Genomic DNA, 26,802 nt, shown 5'->3' on the forward strand with positions numbered 1-26,802 from the left:
GGCTCTTCCAGCAAAAGCAACAGGTTTCTAGGATTGACATTCAAGGGACAGAGACACCAGTAAAGACCTGAGAGGACAGGCCATCTTGCACACTGAGCTAAACGAAACATTACAAGCCTACAAGCTGCGCTGCCAACAAGCAAGCAAAAATCACGAGCCCAGATTAATAATCAACGATTCAAAAGTACAATCGGGTCTCCTACCGTCCATGGGCAGGAAGCAGGCTTTGAAGCACTTTGGCCCCCAAAGGGCTTACTTTCCAGTATTTACTTCAGAGGAGGCTGAAGTAGATCTACTTCAGGGAAGATGATGGAAAGAAAGGAAGTCTCCCCAGATGTCAATGCCAAGAGCCACACAAGCCAACAGACTGGAAGCCACTCTAGGAGCTGCACTTGGCACCTAAACAAGCACATTCCCCACATACAGCAGAAGAGGCTTATAAAGCCAGCTAGGTGGGACTCTAGGGATCAGGAACTGCTGTGTTTCCATTATCCAAAGTGGGGCGTTACTGTTATTCCCACGTACACTGGATGTGTGTGTGTGTGGCGGGGGGAGGAGGTGCAGACCATCTTTTCACTCACAGACCGCCAGGCCAAGGGGAAGCACATCTAAGCCTGATCTACAGAACTGTAGGACACCTGGAAATCCTACCACTATGAGCTTTTTTTGCTGTCTAGCCGGGACTTTCCAGCCGGGCTCAGGGAGGAAGAGATGAGTATATCTTGTCTGTGGGAAGGACAGTGATCCAAATATTTGGTTGGCCAGAAGGGCAGATCTGTCATGACTGTTGTTTGCCAAATCATTTTGTTCTTTGCCATCTGGTCATATGGTAGGACTGCATTTCCTGGCCAACCATATGGTTAGAAGGAGCCATGTAACTTGTTCTGGCCAACAAGTTGTGAGTTGAGGTGACGCAGAACCTCACGTCTGGCTTCCGACCAGAGCATATGAATAACTGATACAAGATATGAGACCTTCCAGAGCTCTTTCCTCCAGCATGGTGTCCAGCAATATTGGGAATGGAGGCTATCTTGTCAGCTGGATCCTGGAAAGAAGGCCCACAGAACAGGACCCCTAAATCAACCCAGGAGGCAGTGCAGAGTTACAGTCCATCTCTGTAATAATGCCACTGAGACTTCACGGCGCTGTCTGATAAATGGAGGCAACCCCTACCACCACTGAACATGAGTCAGAGGCAAGCTTACCGATCAACTAGTTCAAGTTCCTTCTACAAATGATAAACAGGACATCTACAGTTAAGTCACAGATTTTAAGTGCCTTGCCTGGTCATACAGTAATTACACGGCAGAAGAATTTGATGGAACCATTATTTATTGTTGTTCAGTCACTAAGTTGTATCCAAATCTTTCATGACCCCATGGACTGTAGCCCTCCAAGCTCCGCTGTCCATGGGATTTCCTAGGCAGAAACACTGGAGTGGGTTTCCAATTCCTGACCCAGGGATCAAACCAATGTCTCCTGCATTGCAGGTAGATTCTTTACCACTGAGCCACCAGGGAAGCCAGAACCATCATGATCCTCAAGTAGTTCTAAATTACAATGTGAATTATATTCCTATCTCTAAACACAGCTCTGGACAGACTCCACTAGAAACATATGAATAAGTTAGTAACATGTCAATCCATTGATTCACTCAACAAATAATGGCAGCATTAAGCTCCAATACTGAAGGTATCCTGAGCTCAGAGTCAGGAGCTACAGACTAATCAAGGATCTCCATAAGTGGCCTGGAAGTTTACAAAAGGGAATTGCTGTGAATGATACTATGTAACACATAACATGTAGCATGTAACAGAACTACCCTAATGAGTAGACAGCTAAGGAAGTGACCTTGAATTTAGATCTGAGGGATCAGTGGGATTACTAAACCCATTATAGAGGAATAATGTTTCAGTACTTGGGAATAAATGAGAAGTGATCCTATGGCTGGAGTGAACTTGAAGGCTCTGGAAGGACAAAACGGAGGCAAGGACCACATTTCACAAGGCCTCGAAGATAAGCCACTTTCAGAGCAATGAAAACCCCTCATAGGGTGTTAGCAGGAAGTGACACAGGAAGATTCAAGTTTACAAAGGACCACTGGCTCAGTTAAGAATATTGGGAAGGGAGAACTGTGGTTTTGGGAAAACTTTTTAGGGAGTTACTGAAATCTAGGCAAGGGATGTTAGCACCCTGAATTAGAAAGCAGCATTGAAGATGATGGGCTTCTCTGGTGGCTCAGCTGGTAAAGAATCCACCTGCAATGCAGGAGACCCTAGTTAGATTCCTGGGTTGTGAAGATCCCCTGGAGAAGGGATAGGCTATCCACTCCAGTATTCTTGGGCTTCCCTTGAGCTCAGTTGGTAACGAATACACCTCCGATACGAGAGACCTGGGTTCGATCCCTGAGTTGAGAAGATCCCCTGGAGAACAGGAACAGCTACCCACTCCAGTATTCTGGCCTGCAGAATTCCACGGACTGTACAGTCCATGGGGTCGCAGAGTCAGAAACGACTGAACAACTTTCACTCACTTCACATTGATGATGATAACGTCAGCTATTTAGGAAATTAAATACCACTACTACAACTGGAATTTTTATTCAAAATAATTTAAACTCTTGCTAACCTATCTGACCTTTCATCCTAGTTCTCTAATTTCTCCACTCTGATTCACAATAAATTCAAACACATTAAACTTAGTCAAATAATACCAATATGATAAGGCTAGCATAACATACTTATATCACCAACAGGCCCCAGAAACGCTTTTAAAAGATACACACATTCCATTATTTCCCAAATAAGGCAGGCTAATTAGTGAAAACTTTCTAGACCAGAATCTTAGAAGTCACAGATTTTAAAAATTCAAATGTAAGATTTAATCCAGGAAGGATTTTAAATGGCTGGGTGCAGAAAAAGGGACATTATAGTTCTAAAATCGGCTTCTTGCTAGTAATAAAATGTGTAAGGCATCCTCAAGAAATAAGAGCTTTAGATATGAGAAAGAATTAATAAGGTTCAACTGAGAAATTTTATAGGGGGAAAAACCTAGTCCTAAAAATAGTAAGATTAGGGAAAAAATATTAACCCTATCATTCAGACAATAATCCTATATTCTGTTCGTCTTCAAGAAAAACAGAACAGGAGACTTCCCCGGCAGCGCAGTGGACAGGAGCCCACCTGCCAATGCAGGGGACACAAGTGTGACCCCGGGTCCAGGAAGACTCCATACGACACAGAGCAACGAAGCCCGTGCACCACCACCACCGAGCCTGTGCTCTAGCGCCCACACTGTAACTACTGAAGCCTGAAGGCTCCAGGGCCCGCAAGCCACAGTCAAGGAGCTCCTGTGCTGCAACTACTGAACCCCACGGGCCTGGAGCCCGTGCTCTGCAATGAGAGAAGCCACTGCAGTGAAAAGCCCATGCAGCACAACGGGAGAGGAGCCTCTGCCCACCGCTACCAGAGGAAGCTCACACGCGGCAACCAAGACCCAGTGCAGCCAAAATAAATAAACAAAACAACTTAACAAAAATGTTTCATCACTACAAAAAGACAGGAGGAATTTCTGAAGTATATTCCACAAAATCACAGTATAAAAGTTCAGACAAGAAAGTAGAACTCACAGATGTTTTAAGCTGATATACAGAAAAACACAAGACAAAGGAATCAAGGAATACATTTTTATGGAATTGATTCTATGATATTTCCTGGTATACAGAAAAAAAAAGCTTTTCTACTTTATTGGAATTGCATTACAAAGGAAAAATTCACCGAGGCAAAAAAATTCATACAGAATTTTCACATCTAACAAGATATCACTATGATAGATGACAAAGGAAATTCAGAGAAGGTAATAAGATAATTGCTACCAAAATTTTGGTTCTCAAGACACTTTCACATCTGAGAGAAAGAATTGTAATGTAAAAACTTTAGAGTAAAATACTTTTGATTTTTGCAAGATTCTACCTATCTTTACTTCAAATAGAGGGAAGAAAAAAAGATGACTTTTCAGGAACTCAATGTTAGAAGTTGGCTCACATGGTTTTATTAGACTCTGAGTGATAACACACAAAATATCCAAAGTAAAAATAGATACAGAGACTTAAAAAGATTGCCTCAGATTATGGTTTATTTACCATATGAACTATAAGTTCCTTAAACAAAAAGACATGTCTGTGGACCCCATAATATTTAGCATTATACTTCATAAGCGTAAGTTCACAAATATTTGATACATCAACACAATATAAAATGAGTACTTTTAGCAGATATTTCACAAAATTTACTTTGGAAAGGCCATGACAATTTCTCTGGCTTAAAATTTTGGATCATTAGAATGTCTCATTGGAGAAGGAAATGGCAACCCACTCCAGTATTCTTGCCTAGACAATCTCAGGGACGGAGGAGCCTGGTGGGCTGCCGTCTAAGGGGTTGCACAGAGTTGGACATGACTGAAGCAACTTGGCAGCAGCAGAATGTCTCGTGTCCTCTTGATCTTAAGAGAAAAACACCAAAACCATAACTTAAATCCTACTTTTATTAGCCTACTCCAAAAGCTCAAAGGCAGTTAAGGCGGGTATCTGACTATCATTTTAGAATGTAAATAATCATAAAGTACCTGGATTTTTTCCAGAACTATATAAACATAAATTAAGGAAACATTTGTGCCACAGGATATTAAGTTTTTGAGATACAATACTGTTTCTTCTTTCCAGGGGCTTCAAGTGCAGTAAAAGAAACATATAAGTGAATTTGCTTTCTAAAATTCCAGGTGACGTCACCTAGGAAGGGTGAGTCAAGAGGGCTTCATAAAGCTGAATAAATATGGGGCCAGGAAAGGTATGTGGGGGTCAAGAGGCGCAGTGTGAGCAAAGGCAGGAGTGCAGACCTCAGAGAACATGGAGCACAGTATCCTGAGCAGCAGTCTCCAAGTTGCCCCGATGCACATCCCCCTGACCCCACACGGGGCCAGCGCTGGTCTGTGTGACCCACAGCGTGTGGCACAGTGCTGGCAGTCACTTCCAGGACAGGGTGATAAGATGGCAGATTCTTTCTGGGGCTCTCCTACCCACCTTGGCACACTTTCTTTTGGATCATCGGCTCTGGGAGGAGCTAGGTGTCAGGGCCTGGGTCATGACTGCAACCTCTACTAGGTTCTGCAGAGGATGAGCCAGAGCCACCTGGTAAAGTTGCTCCTAGATTCCAGACCCTCAGAAACCGAGATTAGTGTTTGCTTTTGTAAATGGCTAAATTCCAGATCAGCAGTTATGCAGCAACAGACAGCGAACACATGTGTTGGTACGCAGTGTCCTCACTGAGTAACACAAATCTAAATTGTTGAAATGGTCTGGCATCAGACCACGGTCTTCGAGGACAGTGTTAGTGAAGCTGCTGCTAATAAAAGGCCCACGGGGTTTCACAAGGTGAGGTGAACGTTACTAGAAACCAGGTGATTTAGCTGAGGTTTCCACCAGAGAGCTCCAAGTGCTGCCTTGTTCTCCTGCTACATACAGCTGAAAAGGAGAGAGAGAAGAGATAAACTAAATGAAGAACAGTTAAGAACGAGCCAGGATTGGATGGTTTGGACTGTGTGCAGTCTCCCCAGACTGCAAACAGTGCTCCTATTCAGAAATGGATCCTGAGTCAAGATCAAATGCAGGGCACTTACAGAAAAACATGCTCTAAAAACTACGATGAGGGAGCGACTATACAATATTTTGTTAAGGCCTCAGAAAGATCAAAGATGGTGTCTTAGAGTACCATTTGGGCCAGACAAAACACTGCTAAACGGAACTGCTTCAAAGATTCTCTCAATCAAACAACAAGGCTTTTAGGAAGCTTAAGGGTGTTTTCTAGCAGCGGGAGCTCAAGGCAGAAAAAGGCTTATCACATACAAGTTCATGGGTGCGGCCTTCAATCAATGGAACAGACTCCAATGAAATTCATATAAGATCCACAAGTTTTTAAAATAATTATAAACACAGAAACATTACCAGCTTGACTTAATGGAAACAAGAGACAATACAAAATGAAAAAAGGCCGTTAAGAGTCCTAAAATTTTGGTAGGAAGCAGGTTAAGAAAACTCAGTAGCAAACAAACATGTTTTATCTTCAGGATAAACAAAGGGTGAACCAAATGCCCCAAGGGCAAAACTGAGAGCATGAATCACACCCAGGAGCTGGCATTCAAGCAAGGAATTACCATCACCTGCCTGACTGGATTGCAGCAATGCTGAGGACCAGAGACTCCTAGTGCCTACCAGCCCCACCCTCTGCCTCCCCTTGAATAGGGACATTCTGTACCCCAAGTCTGACCCAATACTGTATACTGGTGGTGGCAGAGGGCGGGGAGCAGATGACTCTTTAGCAGTACAGGTTGAGAGGGATTTGTACTTGAGACACTGAAAAAATTACATTTGAGAAGCTCAACTGTACCTGAAACCAATCTGGATGAGATCCTTATGCTATAATGGGACGAGACTTTGGGGACATTGGGAGCAATAATATTCTGCATGTGGTCAGCTGTGGCAGCCGGCCTCCAATGACCGCCCCCTACACTCTCCAGGGTTGGTCTGTGACCAACAGCATGAGACACAAGTGATGGTGTGTAACTTCCAAAATTAGGTCACAGAGGACTGTGTTCTCTCTCGGGTCCCCTTGCTCCGTGGGAAGCCTGCTACAGCCCTGATCAACAGCTTTATTGGGACTCTATGAAAGACCCCAGGCCAGCATCACCTACATGAGCTGCTCCTAAGATTCCCAGTCCTCAGACACTGTGAAACAGTTTGGAAGTAATCTGTTATGCAGCAGTAACTACTCCAGGGCTGAAGGAAGGGAAAGAAGACTGGAAATGTAGAGAGTGGTCAGAACACGCAGGGCCCAGGGAACTCCACTAAAAGGTTTCTGCATCTTATTCTATCAGAAAAAGGAGCAATGTAAGAATTTTGGACAGTGAAATGACAACCAGACTCACATTTAAAAACACCACCTTGACAACTTTCAGGGGGTGTCAATTTGAAAACTAGAGTAGGGAGACCAGTTAAAGAGCAATTACAAACCCTTCAGAATTAAAAGATATCCTAATCTTTTAAAAGATTTTCTTAGATTCAAATGCATGGATGTACGTAAAGAAGCCTCAATAACTGAAAATCTGTGGAGCAAAGACAACTACATGCAGTATCCTATGAAAAACCATGATGGAAAAGAATATATAAAAAAAGAATGTGTGTGTATATACACAAAACCGAGTCACTCTGCTGTACAGCAGAAATGAACACAACACTGTACATCAATGATGCTTCAATAAAAAACTGGTAAAAAGTAAAATGTCTAAACATTTTTAAAAATGAACCACAAGCATCCCCATGACTTTCCAGAATGTTCTGAGGGTGAGCAAATGGCAATGTTGAGAAGCACTGCAGAGGAGGGAGAGTTCTCAGACGTTCAGTAACAACAGTTAAGGCCCATCTCCCGGGTCCTGAAACAAGCGTGCTGAACAGAAGAACTGTTTTTCAGCTATTTTTACACAACCATGCAGCAAGAGTGACAGGCCTCGAAGCTCATCCAGCACCGGCGTCTACCTAGAGGGCCAACCCCTCCTTGGGCTCTAACCCCATCTCTAGTTGCAGAAGGGCATTTTCAAAACAATATTTATTTGACTGCACTGGGTCTTAGTTGCAGCACGTGAGACTGTTGTGGCACGCAGGATCTATTCATAGTTCCCTGACTGGGGCTGGAACCTGGGCCCCCTGCCTTGGGAGTGCAGTCTTAGCCACTGGACCAGCAGGGAAGTCCCTGCAGGAAGGTATTTTGTGCATCTGATGTTGGCTGGAGAAAGCCCATCATTGTTCACATCCATTACCAACCGAGTTCAAGACTCAGCAGCATCACTCTAGCTTTTACCACCATTTTCAGCTAATGTCCCCTCATCTAACCCAATCTTCCCCACACTCCCAAACTTCGAATCTGTTCTCTAGAATTAAGATTTATTGGTAGGTAAACGCTTTACAGTCTCAAGTTCTTTCAACTTTCCCTCCTCTTCTCGCCCTATTTTTAGGCTGAAGCCCTTCCAAGCAGAAGCTGTTTATCTCCCTATGTCCCACACATGCATAGATGGGTAAAGGTCCTCCTTGCCTCCCATTGCCTCTCTGCTGTCCTTCCAGAAACCATAACCCCTCAGATGTTCACACCATCACTCCTTCCCGGAATAGCCGCATCCACCCTGTGCTGTCACAGAGCTCAGGGTCGTCTTCTCAACCACCCCCACCTCGGGGGCATCATCCTTAGGGATGGATGATACACCTATCATGACCCTCTCACCCTCAGTGACTTACTTTTCCTCTATGCCCTCTCAGTCCCCCCTCCTGTGGTTGTTACCTCCAGACCTGCCTTAACCAGTAACTGTGATACCTGTGAAATCTAAGTTCAAGCATCTTACTCTAACTGCCACCATCCTGACTTAAGTCTCACTCATTCCAGAATGCCTCCTCCCAACAACGCTGTTCCAGGGCATCCTGCGCTTCCTCAGCCTGCACCAGCTCCCTGAGGTCTTCTTCCCTCATTCCCCAGTTCAGACCCCAGGTCTATCGTGCTATCTATCTCACATACATGGGTAATCTCCTCATCCCTCTTTTCCCTCCTTTGTACTTGTGGGGCAAACCTCAACTGTAGAAGAACCTTATTATATACCTACTTTAGTCTTGAACTCGAGTTGAATATCTGAATTATATTCCCAAGTGAGTGGACTGGTCTCAATTTAAATGATCACAAATACTGAGCCCCCAGCTGATTCATCAGTCTTGTTACATTTCTCTAGTAAGTGAGCATCTCACACTCACCTTTGTCTCACAGGCTCCCTCACTCTGAGGTGATGAGCTCACCTCATACATCATAAAGAAAAAAGAATCATAGGAAAAACACCCCCATCCTCCCACTGCCAATGCTCAAACCGGTGTACCACATCCTTTCTTACTTCTAAAAAGGAAAAAGTACTTCTGCTCTAATCAGTGACCAATCCCTCCAAGAAATTAATCTAGGGAAAGACAGTAAACAGTTTTTATGAACAAAGCCCTTGAACAGAAGAGGAAATAGGATTATCTTATTCTTTTTAAAGACATCAGTCCAACTATTGTATTAGTTCTAATAACTTATTTATAATAGCTGTTTTAACATTTTTGTTCACTAATTCTATTATCTGGGTTACTTCTACATCTCTTTTTGTTGACTAACTCCTCCTTAGTTATTAGCTTTTCCAGCTTCTTTGCATATCTGGTGGTTTTCTTTTCAATGGACACCAAACATTTATTTTATGCTGTAGGATCTTCTAGTATTCCTTTAAGCACTGTGGGGCTTTCTTCTGGGACACAGTTATCTGAAATTAGTTGGCTCTTTTTGAGGATAGTGTTTGGTCTTTATTAGGGTGAGTGCATAACAGTTTAGTCAAGAGCTCACTTGGCCCTGCTGCTAAGGGAACGGCCCTCTGGGAACTTGTATCGGACGCCCTCTGCTTTAGATCTTTTCCACTCTGGTCAGTGAGGACCCAACTCCCTGCCCCACATGAGGTCCCAGGAACGTCCCTCCTCCCTTCCAGCTGCTTCCCCGCAGACAGGCTCAGATCGCTTTTCAGCTGGAGAGCCCAGGGACCTCTCTGTAGACCTTTTCCTGTGGCCTGGGAACTCTTGAGGGAGTGGCCGGTGCAATGGAGGACTCAGCTTTGCTTCCCTGGTTTCTGTCCACTGGAACTTTGGAACTCATTTTTAAAAAAATCATTTGTTGATTTCCCCATCCCCTCCCCAGCCATTTTTTCAGCTCCTCTCATAGCAGAACTATTCCAAGGAGTCATCCAAACTTGCACTGATCCTTTACCTTACAGTATTTCTTCTGTCCCAATCACGATTTCCTTCCAACCACACTATCAAGATAGGCCAATGGCATATATCAGGTTAAATGGTCACTTCCCCCTCACTCATCTTCTCAGTGGCCATAGTTGACGAATGTCCTGCCTTCTTGACACAGCTTTAGACTCACTTTCTTCCTAATTCTCTAAGAGCTTCTCCTCTGAGCCTCAACGCAGTTTTAAGAAACACCCACATCCCAAAGGCTTTCAGATTGATAGTACAGCCCATGATATCTGAATTGTACCTGCAGTGCAGACTGCTCTACAGTGTTACATTCTTGCACAGGCAACTAAATATGAATAAGAGGCACTGCAAACTGAGTAACTCCATCCTTCACATACCCTCCCTCTTGCATTTTTCCCTCCCTCAGTAAGCCACCTAATCACCCATCCACCCAGCTGCTTAAGGTAAAAATCAGGGATTACGACAGAGAATGAGATGGTTGGATGGCATCACAGACTCAATGGACAGGAGTCTGAGTAAACTCCGGTAGTTGGCGATGGACAGGGAGGCCTGGCGTGCTGCAGTCCATGGGGCTGCAAAGAGTTGGACACGACTGAGTGACTGAACTGAACTGAATCCTTGATTCTCTTTCTCCATCTAGTATATTCTGATCTGTCAGCCAAGCTCTGCTGGTTCTACCTTCAAAATGTGCCTCTAAGTCCATCCATGTCTCTTCTTCCCTACCACCACCTAGGTCAGAGCCACTCTTGCCCAGAACGACTCATTCTGCACACGACAGTGACAATAACCTTGAAAAACAGAATTCAGATCATGTCCTCCCTTGTCTGAAACTCTCTAGAGGCTTATTACTTCATTTCAAAACAATCCAAACTCCGTGTGAAGTGAAGTGAAGTCACACAGTCGTGTCTGACTCTTTGTGACCCATGGACTGCAGCAGAGGTTCCTCCGTCCATGGGATTTTCCAAGCAAGAGTACTGGAGTGGGTTGCCATTTCCTTCTCCAGAGGATCTTCCTCACCCAGGGATTGAACCCAGGTCTCCTGCCTTGTAGGCAGACGCTTTACCATCTGAGCCACCAGGGAAGTATAGTCGCCTGTAATAACTCACCAGAAATGGGCCCGACTGCCTCTGGGCCCTTGGCTCACACTCCTCGACCCTCTCCACATTGCCCTCACTGAACTGGCCGTGTGTGCCCTGCGCCTCAGGTCTGTCTGGAATGTTCTCCTTCAGATCTTCAGAGGGCTGGCTCCTCCCTCGTCAAGTTTCAGGGCCCATTCTTTGACCCTCTCAAGCACAGAATTCTCCTCCTTCCATCAGAAACTCTGTACCGTCTTGATCCACTGCCACTTTTACTCATTTGCTTTTTGTCTATGTCTTCCTATTAGAATTCAGTCATTCAATTAAACGAAGACTAGACACTTACTATGCGCCAGGCATGATTTCAGGTGCTGAAAATACATCCATGAATAAAGCAGACACAAAGTTCCACCCTCAAAGAGCCTGCACGCTAGAACACAAGATCCATGAGAAAGATAACTGTTTGTTCACTGTTGGATCCACAGGACCTGTCACAGTCCTGGGCTCACTGTAAGCGCACAATAAATATTTGCACTCTGAAAAGTAAATGAAAATGGATTTATCTATATTTTCTTAAGTCTTTGTATAATATACTTCAAAAAAGCCATATTTATATTTTCTTTCCCTTTCAGACTCTATTACTCTATAGTAATTACTTTTACAGTAAAAGCATGAATTTGAAACCATCAATACAAAATTCTGCCTCTAATTTCAAATTCTCGTAACAGGAAGTGTTCTGCACTCACTTATATTAGGTCCTTTAAAACACAAGCTTTCTAAACTAAACTGGAACTAATTACCCATGTACGCAGACTACTTTTACTTCTGTGTAAACTGTTTATGTGTGCAAATGAAGCCATCAACTAATTTTAAAAATTAATGATTACTATAAAATGCATATGGAAACGGATCTAGTGCAGGGATAGTGTAATATACCCATTATCACAGGAAACTATCAGAGCCGTACTTCATCTTGCAGTTAAGAAAACCCAGGTGCACGAGAGCATACAAACTCAAGAGTACATATACACACACATGTGCACACAGTGGGAAGTGGGATGAGGCCTTAGGTCTAATAACTCCCAGTCTGATGCTTTCTCCAATTAATAATTACCTAAACTTAAAGACACAGCTTTCTATATCATACAATTCTCTAGGGACAGGCGACACTTCTACACTAGACAATTCTAAAAACAAAGACTGTACAAATGTAAGTAGTTCTGAACAGCAACGGAAAGCAAGGCCACACTGAGTACTCAGTCAATATTTGGTAGCAATGCAGCGTGTGTTTATAGCATCCTCACATACACCATCCGACTCTCCTGAGAGCCACCTCCCTCAGGAAGTAGGTCAGGAGAGGTTGGAGCATGAAGAGATGGAAATTCATCCTGGAAGATTAAGCAACTTGTGAAAGGCCACAAATGTCAAAGTGCATCCTTCTCAGAGGATATACAACTGGTACTTGTGATTCTCTGATAATCAATTCATCCCAGTATAGAAAAAGATCTGAACCTATATTAAATCGTCCACAGAACATTTTCAACCTCAGCTTATCTTTCCCCTGGACTTATTCTTAAGGCTGAGTCATATTTCTTCAGCCAGTACTTGCTATACTGAAAGGAAATTCAACCAAAATGATTTGCTTTAATAATCTGTTGCAAAATTCCCAAACTCTCACCAGGAATATCCAAAGTTGAATCAACTGTTTAAAGATAATCTCTATAACAACACATAAATGAAGGGCTTTATCTTTTAAAGAAATGATTATATCTCTATTAATTAAAGAGAAAACAGATTATGGGTCACAGTAGATTTATTAACTATGAATTTTATTTTTGGTTTTCATATACCTACAGTGAGGCTGGTGGATGAAATACAGTTCATATATTTAAAGGTGCAAAGTCGGGTATCTGCGGTTTAAAATGCTGCAATTTCTCAAAATCATTACCTACAGTCAGAGTCCTTAATAAACTTGATCAAGATAACTCCAAGTAATTCACTGAAAGTAGTTCAAATAAGTTGTCTAAAGCATCTGAATCACTTGTTTTCCTGGTGCTGTCCCCCCAAATTGACTTATCCAGTTGTTGCAATATATTAATTTAAGTCACACCTTAAGGGTTCAAAAGCTTACTTTAAAAGACACAATCTAGTTCAGCCTGCATATTTCATCCTTTCAATACTGCTTCTGCACTTAGAGACTCAGAATTCATTTCATTCCCAAGTTACAATACAAAATTCTCATTTCCTTGTGGGTTGTCTTCTTTTAAGAAACAGAATCACAAACCACACTATCATTCCATGACATAAAACATTATCCTCTGCTTTAAAATTATGTTTTAACCAACTACTGATAACGAATACCCTTTTCAGAAAAACTGAATCACAAAGTCAAGAATCCACACCTTCATATGTATCAAATAGAACTCTTGCAATTACATACATATACATCCTCTAATACTTTACCATTACTACTACTACAGACTATAATGTAGTAAAACCTAATCTGTTTTAGATAAAATATTAGGAATGGCTAGTTTAATATCTAATCTTGGCCACAAATTTATGAACCTGATTATTATTCCTTATTTAAAAGATTTAAGCTCTCCTTTGGTTAGCTGGTACTTTAAGTGCTGTTGATTAACAGAAAGGGTAATAGTTCTGTACAAACTTCATTACAGGTCACAAGCACCCATCAAACAGCATTAGATGCGCAAGCCCATTAGTTTTCAGTCTTGTTTTGTGAAAAAATGAAGTCTGATTACAAATGATACTAATCCAAAATCCTAAATATCAAACCACACACTGAAACAAGAGCTAATATTAAGACTTTAGGCACCAGGCCTGACAGTTTTCAAGAGGCTCCTTTTGAAGGTAGGAGTTCTCAATCCTCCTACGTTGCTGATTCAAAAATATCTTGGGCAGGACAGAAAGTTGAAACTAGACTTTATTACTGCTTCTCAGTTACCTTTGATTTTAACTGATTATTTGCTACTTAATGGAAAAACCCCAAATATTCTCAATTCCTTTCTAATTCAAACTAGCTATAAAAATTAAGCTTTGCTTCTAGTGCAATTGAGATTTCAAATATTTCTTTTCACTTCCAATGCAGTGCACAGAATAAAGGAATCTAGATTCAGGACTAAGAAATTTTGGTTTTCAAAATTTTAAAGGAAAATAGGATTCTCAGTTTCTTTTAAAAAATGAGAAATCGAACTTTTAAACTTATCGCAGTGATTTGTTTTTATAAAATAGAAAAACTATAGATTTTTAAATAAAGTTTTGAAAATGTAGTGCTTGACTACTTTTCCTCTTAAGAAAGATACGTACCTACCCCCAATTTAACCCCTAATTAAAAACAAAAAATACCTACCTGGCTACTTCATAAACTTGATTTTAATAACATTGTATACTGGGCCAGTAAGAACAGTTTGAAGAAAGAAAAGATAAGTGTCTGAGACTATTTTGTCTGGTGAGAACCCTACTAAATCTAAGTGTTGGCCTGTGATGGCTGGATCCTACTTCTAACAGTCCCAAAGGTGGCTGTGTAGGACAATAACAAGGCTAGATCACTATTAACATCTTAATTACATCACACATCTTACCAGAACCAGTCTTGGTGACAGAAGAGAGTTTAAGCCTCCACCCTTACAGTAAGAGTCACAGAATCTGGCATCCCAGTGGGGGGAAAAAAAACGTACTAGAGGAACCAAGCAGTTCCACTGTGCTGAGCATCACTTTAAAACCTCCTTTTTCAGAATGTCCTTTGTGAAATGAGAAGTATCCATAAAGGAGAATTTTAACAATAGAAAGCTCCAATTTGAACCAAAAAAAGTCAACTTTTTAATAAAAACATTCGATAGTACTAATACCTTGGAAAAACTATCCTTTCGTTTAAAGGTAAAGCCATAGCACTAAGTAGTATACAACATTTCTTACTTGGAAGATGATAAACTTAAAATGTTAAAAAATTACAATCGTGCAACCTCTGGACCTGCTATTTAAATTCTGTCCCTTTTAACCCCAAAGAGACTTATTTCATATTTAGAGCTGACAGTCTATTGATTTCCTATGGCTTGAAAATTGTTATTCATTAAACCAAAGCCCTTACCAACTGTTAATTTTTTGATGTAACAAGTTACAAGGTATCACATTATACCAATTCAGACAATAAATCTCCAGCATCTATGATTCAGTCAAGTCCATTAATTCACTGCTGCTGCTGCTAAGTCGCTTCAGTCGTGTCTGACCCTGTGCGACCCCATAATTATTTCTCAATCTTCATCAAAAAAAAAAAAAAAAAAGCTAAACAACTAAGTTCTAACGTTGAGTAAAATTCATGTTTGGAGGGGACCTACTACTTAAAAGTTGTTTTTTAAAAACTAAGAGATATGCCTTAAGGCAGTGCATTCAGCTTATAATATAAAAATTAAATGAAAATGTGTTATTTTCTGTGTTTAGACCTAGCATTTCCGTCACATTTACCACAGAAACAAAATACGTTCACAATTACCACGTATGGTCCACACGACGATTTTCATAAGGTGACACACACAAAACTATTCTCATCTAATTCTGTCCCATCTTTCATGATCAACTCCTGACCCTAACTAACGTGTCAATCACAGGCAGACGTTTGTTTTAACCTTTTGTCTTTATAAGAAGCTTATCCTTCTTTAGTGAATTATCAAAAGGACTGTTTTTCCAAGGCTAACTCAATATTCAGTTACCTTTATTTGTGCGTAGTATACGTTTTCAATATCAACATTCTACTTTTAATACTGTGATTTGAGCTATACAGCCTCCTCTGGCCGGTATGAACTGCAGGACTGGAGAGCAGCTGTTCCACCTGGGACTGTTTACATTCTTCTGTTCAGTATTTATTCCTGAGGTCTCCGTTTCACTGGTCATAGTTTTGGTTGGATGTGAAGTGAAACAAATTCTAAACGGATGATAGGAGAAGGTAGTCTGAGGGGGAAAAAAAACCCTAAAAAATATGGACTCTACATGTTAGAAAATAATAAACGTCAAAATTCTTTCAGTGAATGAAAATTATCTGTAAAAATTTAATAAGCCTTGGTACTTTAGCTGGGCTCAGCTCTGATTTCAGGCTGTGGCTCTTGAGACAGTCCAAAGTGTTCAAAGAAGCCAGACCAGTATGTTTCTAAAGTGTACTGTGTAGTGCTGTTTTTAATCAAAGCTCTGCAGTTCCTTGGGGGCAAAACAATAGCCACAACTTAATTTCCAGGTCAGTCTTAACACTGACACCCCCATCTTGAAAGCATTATTTGTAAAACTTAAGAAACAAAAATAAAACCAAAAGACAAGATTCTGCAGTCACAAGTACTTTAATTTTTAAAAACAAATCACTTATTTAAAAATAAACAAACGGCACCATTCTACTCTCAAAGTTGGTAACAAGTAAAAGAAATTAGAAGATTCTGTCTCACAGGTAACGTGCTCCGAGTCAGGTCTAGACAATCTCAACTACTACACACGCTAAGGACACTACTCTCCGAAGGAAGAGTCAACTGTCACAACTCTTTGACTTTAAAAGGTTGAACAACCCAAACAGTTTCAACAGCTTTATTTTCAAAATCAACAGTACAGAGCAAAATTTCTACATTAAAAAAATTCCGTACAGTACCAAACAGAGGTATTACAGTATAGTTTTCCACCACAAAATTGTAGTACCAATCCAGCGACTCCTCGACTTCTTGAACTGTCAACACACTGCCCCCTGTTTAAGTGGCTGAACCTGAAAACCAAGGTATGCAATTCCTTAGAAGGCATCGAACGACACCGACAAGGATCTGGGGGAAACAGACGAAGTCTTGTGTCTGAGCCCAACTTCCACGACCAAGGACAGCCACACTACGACACAGTGTCTGTGAGCTGTCAACATTTAAACACTGAAGCCCACCCATGGAAAACATCTCCCGGGTAAGGTTTCACTCCACTTGAGTTCGGTGATGGATAAGAAAGAACCCTTTTTCTAAACGGAGATCTGTTAACATCTACTTAGACTGGGTCTTGTCTCCCGTAGGTTGAGAAACCAGCAATCAGGCGAACTTAGAGTTTTATTAGGAAAAGAAATAATAAAGTTACACAGGCTTTAGAAGAGCCACGGAGTTCCCTTCAAAATCTGCAACATGTTCTCAAGGATCAAAGAAAAAGTCAAGAGGAGCAGGAGTTGACAACCCTCTGATTAAGTAGGACTCGGAGGAATGGATGCAAAAGTCCCAGAAAGAGGACGAAGGACGCAGGTCGGCTCTGGGCTGGCTCGCCGGCCCCGACCTTCCGCTGCAGGACGCCTGCCGCCCCCGCCCGGCCTCTCGGCGGGTCCACGTGGGCCGCGCAGCCCCGCCAGCCTGCGGGCCGCCGAGAGAGCACGGCCACCCGAGCGCCCGGAACCTGCGCTCCCGGCGCCGGCGGCGCGCGAAGGCCGAGCCGGCCCCAGAGCGCCACCCAGCGGCCCGCCGGGAGGCCTGCAGGCAGGGCCTCCGCGGCCCGGCCGCCGCACCCCCCGCCGCCCGCCCGCTCCCTCTCCGGATGCACAAGGCCCAGCCCAAGCGCTCCGACCACAAAATGGCTGCCGGCAGCCTCGTCACGTGACCCCTTTGTGCCTTTCGGGCGCCCGAACTCCGCGGGCCCCGGGTCCAAGGGGCCAGGGTCGGCGGGTGCCCCGACAGGAGGCCTCGCCGGGCCGCGGCGGCCGGGGGGCGAGGCCGGGGGCCCCAGGGTAAAGGCCCGGCCGGCGACGGGAGTCGGCGGCGGAGAGAAGATGGCGGCCATTTTGTGTGGGTCTGCGCTCCGCCGCCGCCGCAGGCAGCGGAGGGAGCGGGGCCCGGCGGCGGGTCGGACAGGGGAGTTAACACGTACCGACTCCTCTTCCTTCTCCATTCCGGTGGGCATCTGCGGCACGGCCCGGTTTATCGAGGCGTATTCGTGCAGGTCGGGCAGATCCTCACAGCGGAAAACCGGCAGCGGCTTCGAGGCGTCTAGCGCCCGCGCCCGAAACGACAGTTTACTCATCTCAGGCGCAGCAGATACCTCTCCGCTCTGGGGAAACGGCCCCGGCCAGCGGGATCATGGAGAACCGGGGGTTCGGTCCCCACTCGCCCACCGCTGCCGGGGACTGGAGGGGCGGAGCGCGGAGCCCGCCGTCCGGGCACTCAGAGCCGCCTGGAGGTGGGAGGCCGAGACGCTCCGCTCCTCTCTCGCTCGCTCTCCTCAATACGCCATGGCCAACATGGCGGACATTAAAACTCCACTGTGCGCTCTTCAGCCAACCCCAGCCATTCCCCACACTGCATCGCGCAGCGGCGCGGGCACGCGGGGGGGGGGGGGCGCCGCGGGCTCGAGGCCGGGCGCCGGCACGGAGCGCGCGTCCCGCCAACCCCCGGCGCCCGGCCCCGCTCCCCCGCGCCCGGCAGCTCGGCCCCCGCCCCCGCGGTCGCGGGCGGACCGGCCGGGTCTGGGCGGCGCGCGGGGCACTCGGACGCCGGGGACCACGGCCGGCCTCCCGCCCTGCGCGCCCGCCGTCCCGCGCTCGCTCCCGCCAGCGCCGTTGGCTGACAGGCGAGGGTGCAGCGAAGCTACAGCCCCCACCGCGCGCCGGCTCTCGGCGCGGCGGCGGCCCCGGCACCTGTCAGCGCTGGCGGCCGGGCCCTGGGTGAGGGAGCGAGCGCCCCCAGCCCCTGCCGGCGCGGCGTCTCAAGTTTTATAACGAAACTACAGACGCCATTCGGGCCGGAATGCTACTTTGAGTGAACTTTTTAACCGGCCATTATCTTTACGTGTAAGGAAACTCTGGACGGTATTTGATCGTCTCCGCTTGGATCCTGGGTCAGTTCCCATCATTGCGCTCAGTGTAAACAGGAGGCGTCCTACGTTTGCGCCAACTAGGGTTTTGGTGGTTTTATTTTTTCACCGTGCATTTTTATCGACCAACAGTCAAGTTTATTGTCATCGAAGCAAAGGGAATAATAATTATCGGGCACCGTAACCCTTAGGGAAAAAAACATAAAAGCAAGACCTAGTTCACATTTTGAGAGCTGGATGATTTTTCTGCACTGGGAGAAAATGTTGCTTCAACGTAACCATGGGTTGACACTTATTTTTACCTTTACCTTATTTAACCATAGGTTGACACTTGTCCTCTGAAAAACTTTTTACAATTATTGAAGACTTACAGCACTCCTGCCAACCCCCCAAATTTTTTAGAAAAACTATTAGAAGAGTATTTAGACGGATGTGATGACTACCATGTGGTTTATATTACACACGAAAATGAGTATCCAGAGAGCCCTCTCCAGCAGAATATTTTAAAAACCCGAAAGACTGTTGCGGTGGGTTTAATAGGTTTGGCAGCAAAATTTCAAAATATTCACCGAGATCCAAAAATGCTCTGTACCTCCGCTTTTCTCCCCCAGGGGACACATAATAAAAATAATCACTTCTTAAATACTGGGTTGGATGGGAACTGTTATTAGCTTAAGGCACAGAAGCAAGGTGCTATCTTTCAGTCTGGTTTAGCTACCACCCGGATGGGGTGGGGAGAAGGAAAGGAGAAAACGGGATTGCAGTTCTCCAAAATTATCATCAAACTCAAGTACTGACAGCTCACTTCTGTGTAGCAGACATTCACCTACAAGTCCTGTACTAAGAGGATGCATTTACTGACTCAAACATTTGAGACCTCAGGGGTCCTCTGAGTACCTGCTTATTATTAAGTGGGGCTTCCCTGATGGCTCAGTGGTAAAGAACCGGAGTGCCAATGTATGGGACTTGGGTTGGATCCCTGGGTGGGGAAGATCCCCCTAAGAAGGAAATGTCAACCCATTCCAGTATTCTTGCCTCAGAAAGCCCATGGACAGAGGAGCCTGGCAGGCTACAGTCCACTGGGGTCTCAAAAAAACTGGACAAGACTTCGTGACTAAACAACAAAAACAAAGGACAATTACTCAGCACCCACAGGACTCCCAGAGGAGCTTACGTGGTTGGAGCAGGACTCATAGATGGAAGTGCCACACCTGAAGTAAGTGTGAGGATGAAAGCTCAGGCTATTTGGGACCAGGCAGCAGTGGCACCCAATCCATGGGGAGCGGCTCTAATGAAAACATTCGGGAAGGATTTTTGGAGGAGGTAATATCAAGGTAAAAACTATGTAGGTTAAGTATGGGTCAAGGGTTGCAAAAAAGAAGAGAAGAAAGGTATCTTGGACCAGGAGAGCAGTTCATGGGAAGACCCAGAGCCCTGGGAGGGTGTGTCACACTCAGGGATCCTCACCACACCATAGACCATGACAGCTACTTAGCCACGTTTAACAATTCTGAAAATACTGGCTGAATATTTATTTGTATGGTAGGTCTCGCCAGGCTACATACTGTATTTCTGAAAATCCTTGCAGAATTCAGTTGATTTAGGAACCTAGAACTAAAATAGTCTTGTCATGACTGAAGCACTAAGAAAATGAATAAAACAACAGTCTATAGGGACTCCCTGGTGGTCCAGAGGCTAAGACTCCATGCTCCCAATGCAGGGGGCCGGGGTTCGATCCCTGACCAGGGAACTAGATCCTGAATGCTGCTACTAAGAGTTTGCAGGCTGCAACTAAAGATCCCGTGTACCACAACTATGGCCCAGTAGAGCCAAATAAATAGATAGATATTAGAAATAATAACAGCCCATAGATAACATTTTCTATATCCTACAATAAGCCCATGGATAACATTTTCTATATCCTACAATAGATCCCGCAACTCACTCCAGTATTCTTGCCTGGGAAATTTGTGAACAGAGGAGCCTGACGGGCATATAGGGTCACAAAGAGTTGGACACAACTTAGCAACTAAACAACAACACAAACAATAATGGGCACTATACAACTAAGTTCCTTGTTCAGTAGAAATTCTAGACTCACACTTCATGGAGGGTTCAGAGAGATCCTTGCAAATTAAGCTTGCCTTTTGCAGGTGGTCTGCCTGCCAGGAGACATTTTCTTTCTGCCACTGATCCCCATTCAGCTCAATGCCCTGGATTTCTGACTTGCAGATCTTACTTGGTTCCCAAAGACCCACAGATTGCAGTCCCAAACCTCTTAGATTCAGTTCACTACCCTCCCTCCTATGGGGCAGGGAGTGTGGCAGTAAAGGCTACAGTTTAATTTTCCTCAGCATCCTTTATCCACCCAAAAAGTCACCTGCAAGAATGACTAATCCTGCCCTGCCTTTCACTTTTTCTACTCCCAGCCAAAACTTTCTATTTCCCCGTAAGTATCCCCAGCAACAGTGATACGCAATTCTCCACCTTGCAAAAGATACATACTACGAACATGAAGCTGTATATATGAGCCTTTACCCACAGGGAGACTTTGGGTTGGGAAGGAATCTGCAGTATTTAATACAGTTTTGGATTGATGCCACAAATATTTATTACATAACTAGGCAACACACAGTACCATCATTGCAGAGGCTATAAATACAGTACTGATAAAGGGATGTCCACTTAACAAAACGACCAGGACCAGGCTGATTGTGACATGTAGTGCCCTGGGAGTTCAGATGGAAAGCAGTCTAGGTGTGTTGATCAGACATTATGGGGCAAACAGCACATTATTTGGTTCTGAAGGGTGACTACTATTCCAACTGGTAATGGGAACGAAATGGTAGAAGAAAAGGTCTTCATAGAAGAGGGCAACTCTATGGACAGAACATGGGGAGGAGGCAACCAGCAGGCATGTGTGAAGATAAGAAGGTTGCCCTGGCCAGGGTTCAGCAAGAGATGACAACAGCCCAGGTGTAAGATAAAACTGTCAAGAACCTGGGCAGACGGAGTAGGAGTAGAAAGGACAGAGACGTATTTTAATGGCAATAATAATCACATACTATCATCACCTTGAAACTTGATTAATTTCGATTGGTTTCAAATATAGAACGTCTGGGACTTCCCTGGTGGTCCAGTGGCTAAGTCTCCATGCTCCCAAGGCAGGGGCCCTGCGTTTCATCCCTGGTTGGGGAACTAGATCCCACATGTTGCAACTAAAGAGCCTGTGCACGGTAACTAAGACCCAGAGCAGCCAAGTAAATAAATGAAAGAATATTAAAAAAAAAAAAAACAGAATATCTGCTTAAACAACAATCGAGAATGTGTCAAATGCTATAGCTCTGACGCTGTACTTTGCTGTATACAATAAACCTGAAATACAGCTCCTTTTATTAGTTTACACCCAATATGAGCCCAAGTCTTAGTATTTCTTTGAAACTGCATCTAGGATTTGCATCCTTATTTCCATTCCCATTGTTTTCACCATTATCTCAGCTCTCATCACTTCCCACCTAGAAACAACCACCAGTCCAAGTCCTCCTTCAGTCACTCATTCCTTCAATAAGCCTTGGTGAAGCTTCTACTTCATAGGAATCTGCGCTGTGCTCTCCTACCATTGCCTGGTGGGGATCAGCAGTGGCTGGTGGAGGCTGTGGGTCCCTGGGGCTGTGTAGACACAGTACACAGCTTACGGTGTAGATACAGTACTGACTGCCCTTCAGGGATTCGCAGTACCCTGCATGCATGCGTGCTCAGCCATTTCAGTCATGTCCAACTCTTTGCAGCCTATGGACTGTAGCCTGCCAGGCTCCTCTGTCCATGGGATTCTCCAGGCAAGAATACTGGAGTGGGTTGCTGTGCCCTCCTCCAGTGGATCTTCCCGACCCAGGAACTGAACCCATATCTCCTGCATCTTCTGCACTGTAGGCAGGTTCTTTACTCACTGAGCTACCTGGGAAGCATGCCCCCAAATCAAGGTGGCTAAAACCCCACTTCTGCCTGTGTCCTCCCTTCCCCAAGTCATTTATTCGTCTTGCTCATTAGAGCCATTTGTGGGGGGGCATGGTTGCCGAGGCCTCATAATTTTGCTTCACTCTCCAACATTATTTCTCCTTAGCGCTTAAGACCAACAAGCTCTTCACTCTGGCTGGTCCGTCTCATCACCGTCTTTAGAAATCAGCCAAGTCTTTCCTGCCTCCAGATTTTTCTTTATTCCTTTCTCTCTGTTCTCCCCGTCCAGCTTCAGACCATCTGCTTCTAGCTACTGAAATGCTACTTCACAGGAATGTTTTGAAGATTAAATAAAACAACCCATGTCAAGCATTTATATGGTCTCTGGCCCAGAGTAAACATTCAGTAGATGTTATCATCCTTTAAAATCTGACTCAGAGATCACCTCCTTCATGATACTTTGACAACATCACTTCTCTGGGTTCTAATTTCCTAATCTGAAGAATGAGTAAGTAGTTAGGTGAATTCAAAATCATTCTTGAGTCTACATCAATCTTTCTCATCTCTGAACTTGTATCGTTCAATCAGTAAGAACAGTAACTACCATTTATTGAACACTTACTATGTGTCAGGCCGTGCAAAAGTACATTTTAAATGCATCATCTCCCTTAATTCTCAGTATCTATGAAGTGCATCCTGTTAGAAAGGTTGCACGTTCTGCCTGTGATTACAAAGCTGGTGAGAGGTAATGCTGAGTCCAGAATCTCTGGGTTCTGCTTCCACATTGGAGCCTCAGAAACCAGATTAACTGAAGTGAAGAGTGAATTGAGAGTGAGCTTGGGTCAGGAGAAAGAAAGAAAGGGTGTGTGTGTGTGTGTGTGTGTGTGTGTGGCTTTTCAGGTCATCACTTTTGTTGTTCTTGAAGATGGGAAAGATGTAAAGCAAAGAATCATGTAAATAGATTAACAGCAAAGACTCATGTAAATAGATTAACTTTAGCATGGTCTTCCTCTCAGAAAGGAGGGAAGGAAGGCAAGAATGGATAGTAATCCAATGAAGTTAAATTCTCATTGATGGGACAGTAAGATTAAAAAAAAAAATCATGATTTCAGTTTGCAAGCTGGAGTCCAGATTCTTCTTCCTTTCAAGCATTCAACAAATCTTTTCTGGATGTTTACTGAGAGCTAGACAAAGCTGAGAGCTAAGAATAAAGTAAGATACTGTGTATTTACTTTGGGAAATGTGAAATTAATTTCTTTAAGATGTGTAATGCACAATGCTCTCGACATTAAAAATGATACAGTGCTTCAATTGAGAGCACTGTGCCAAAGGACTAAAAACATTTTCACCTGCAATAATAATTTTCCTTCCCTTTCTTTTTATTTCATAATAAGCTATATAAAGAAATGGCATCAAGTAACTCTTCCAACATGACATTTAGGAAAATAAAAAAGAGAAGCATTTTATGATGTGCTGTATGTTGGAAAGCAAATGTTGCAATTAAACAGCAGCATTTTTAATAGGTTGTCACAGGAACAATATCTGAATGGCTGATTTCTCTACAGAATTGATTTATGCATGAAATTCTCTATATAATATTTAAGAACAATATCTTGTAGAAAATAGGATAGTTCAGAAAACATCCAGAAACAGTCTAAGGCAAATTATTAACCCTAGCAAACTACAGCAGGACAGACTCAAAATTATTTCAGTTTAACTGTGTCTCCAATATATATGACTAAAACCAAACAAGTCTGTCTGAGAATGAATTAGAATTTTACAAAATCCACAGAATGGTTTCAGCATTTCTACTGGGGTTAGAAAAAAAAAGAAGACAATGAAATATGATACATCTTATTGTGTAACATAAAATCCTAAATTTATAGAAAACCTATTCCTAGCACAGCATGGATTTTGCCAAAATTTAGACCACCATCCCAGGTCCCCTGAATCCAATCTTTGCTTCACCACCCTAGGTGCGCAGCTAAGGCGTCCTTATGGCAGCATTTTAACGAGGACACCACTAGATGAAGCTGGGGAAGTGGCCATTGTGTGTGTTAGCTGCTTAAGTCGTGTCCAACTCTTTGCGACCCCACGGACTGTAGCCTGCCAGACTCCTATGTCCATGGAATTCTCCAGGCAAGAATACTGGAGTGGGTTGCCATTTTCTTCTCCAGGGAAATTTCCCAATCCTGCATTGTAGGCAGATTCTTTACTGTTTGAGCCACCAGTGGCAGGAGGTATAAATAGGAAATCATCTGGAACTTAATAATTTAGTACTTGAGAAGAATGTCATATATATTAACTTTCTAGAAGAATAAAAGTCCATCTTAGAAAATTAGAAATTTTGAAAAAATTAAACCACATATACTGAAAATTTTTGGTAGTATTTCTCTAAACTGGATTTTGATAAATTATTGTTATGTTATTGAATCCAATGACTGGCACTTACTGACAGACACTGTCTATAGCCTGGGTGTGGGTCCAAGTTTGTAAAGGGCAGAAGGATAAAAATGAGAGAGAGAGGGGACAGGGAAACATAGGAACCTCTGTGTCTTACAGCCTTGAGCCTGTAAAACATACTAGTTGAGTGTGATCAGTAATAGTATAAATGGTACATGAGGGGTGAAGGGGTGAAACTTAAGAGAAATAAGAGAAAAAACTGCTCATGAAGTAGAAATTTGTGCTGAAGCATTAAGTGAAAGTTACCAGTGGGTGGTAGACAAAGAAAGATGGACAGGGATGAGGACATTTAAGAGACAGACTGTGTGAATTCTCATTGTTCCCATGACCCAAGAAAGGAAATTACTTCTATTAATATAGTCCCCTGAAACATTAGTGAAATAAACATTTTACTTTCACTGGATGTGTTCTTCTTTCCCATACATTGAGTGACACTGTGTCAATTGCTTAGATAAGCACCCTGGTGCATCCAGAGAATAGAAGGGAAAGTGAGTGATTACAAAGCTGAGGAGTGAGGTAACAGGTGTGAAGAATGATTCATGGAGTAAGGAGAAGGGGCTGGGGATGGGAGCCCCAGGGAACACTGACAACTGGGAGACAGCGGAGGAAGAAGAGCAAAGGAGGTGGGAAGAAGCCAGGTGGCCATTCAAGGAGGGGATCAATGAGGAGAAACCAAAAGAATGAGGATGTCCTTGGAGACAGAGCAACCCTGATTTCTATCAGACAGCGTGGGCAGGAAATTCACTCCGGTGAGCTGAGACAACTGTAGGAGTCACAGGCTGAGCCGTGCCTGAAACATGTTAATCATTTACCAGGCAAGTCAAGCCAGGTCAAGTTTTGAAGTGCCTTCTTGTGAGACTTTTCTACGTACTTGCTCACAGGAGAGACAGCGCCTGGAGGGCAAAAAAAAAATCAGGTTCTGGGACACATCATCAGCACCTCCCATGTTATACATTAGCAGAAAATTAATTGCATTATGTCTCCAGTCTTCACAAAATCCTGGTATCAAGAGGAAGTAAACCATATCTTCCATCTTTAAAATTGCAGAAACTAAGAAACAAAAGCCCAATTGGACTTAAGTGAGTTACTGAGCAAGGTATACACACCACATCTAGATCTTAATATTTCTTCCGAATTAGGCTTGCCAAACACTAGACTCATCAGCCATAAACAACTCAAGGACACTGTGGTAGCACATATATTTGGACACATATTTTGACTTGAATAGATTTATTAATAAAGCCTGTTAACTTTTTTGGTGTTTTTATTCCTTCCAGTCTTTCATGGCTTTGTCTTTCACTTTCTTGTTTTATAACATTGGAATAATATTGTCTATTATCTTGTAATCCTCACTTCTCAATATAATTTGAGATAGTCCCACTTCATTCAATATTCTTCTCAGACGTTAGCTTAGTGTTTTTCAGAAGTATGTTTCAAAAATCACTAATCTGAGAAATTATGTTCTGAGATGAGAGTTCCATAAAGAGTTCCATATAAAACCAGTAAGTGAGGGAAATAACTGCCTCTTTAAAATACATAGAGGCTCACAATGTACAGGCTCAAAGAAGTCTTGCAGAAATACTGATGCTTAGAACAGTATTTTCCAAAGTTATCTCACCTTGC

At 43.5% G+C, this 26,802-nt stretch overlaps 1 protein-coding gene across 4 annotated transcripts in view; it reads right to left on the reverse strand.

Annotated features, from left to right (window-relative positions):
- Positions 1–26,802, reverse strand: part of EPC1 (enhancer of polycomb homolog 1) — a 97,623-nt gene that overhangs the window by 49,207 nt on the left and 21,614 nt on the right. Inside the window, exon 1 of one of the 4 annotated variants that reach the window (XM_005891929.2) lies at positions 17,821–18,195. The exons of 2 other annotated variants lie outside the window; for them this stretch is intronic. In XM_005891929.2, the coding sequence (XP_005891991.1) occupies positions 17,821–17,973 (153 nt within the window). In that variant the 5' untranslated portion in view covers positions 17,974–18,195. Of the gene's footprint in view, positions 1–17,820; positions 18,196–26,802 lie in introns of those variants that run through there. One more of the 4 variants, XM_005891930.2, reaches the window with a different exon arrangement.

This window comes from Bos mutus, chromosome 13, assembly GCF_027580195.1.
Source record: "Bos mutus isolate GX-2022 chromosome 13, NWIPB_WYAK_1.1, whole genome shotgun sequence".
NCBI lineage: Eukaryota > Metazoa > Chordata > Mammalia > Artiodactyla > Bovidae > Bos > Bos mutus.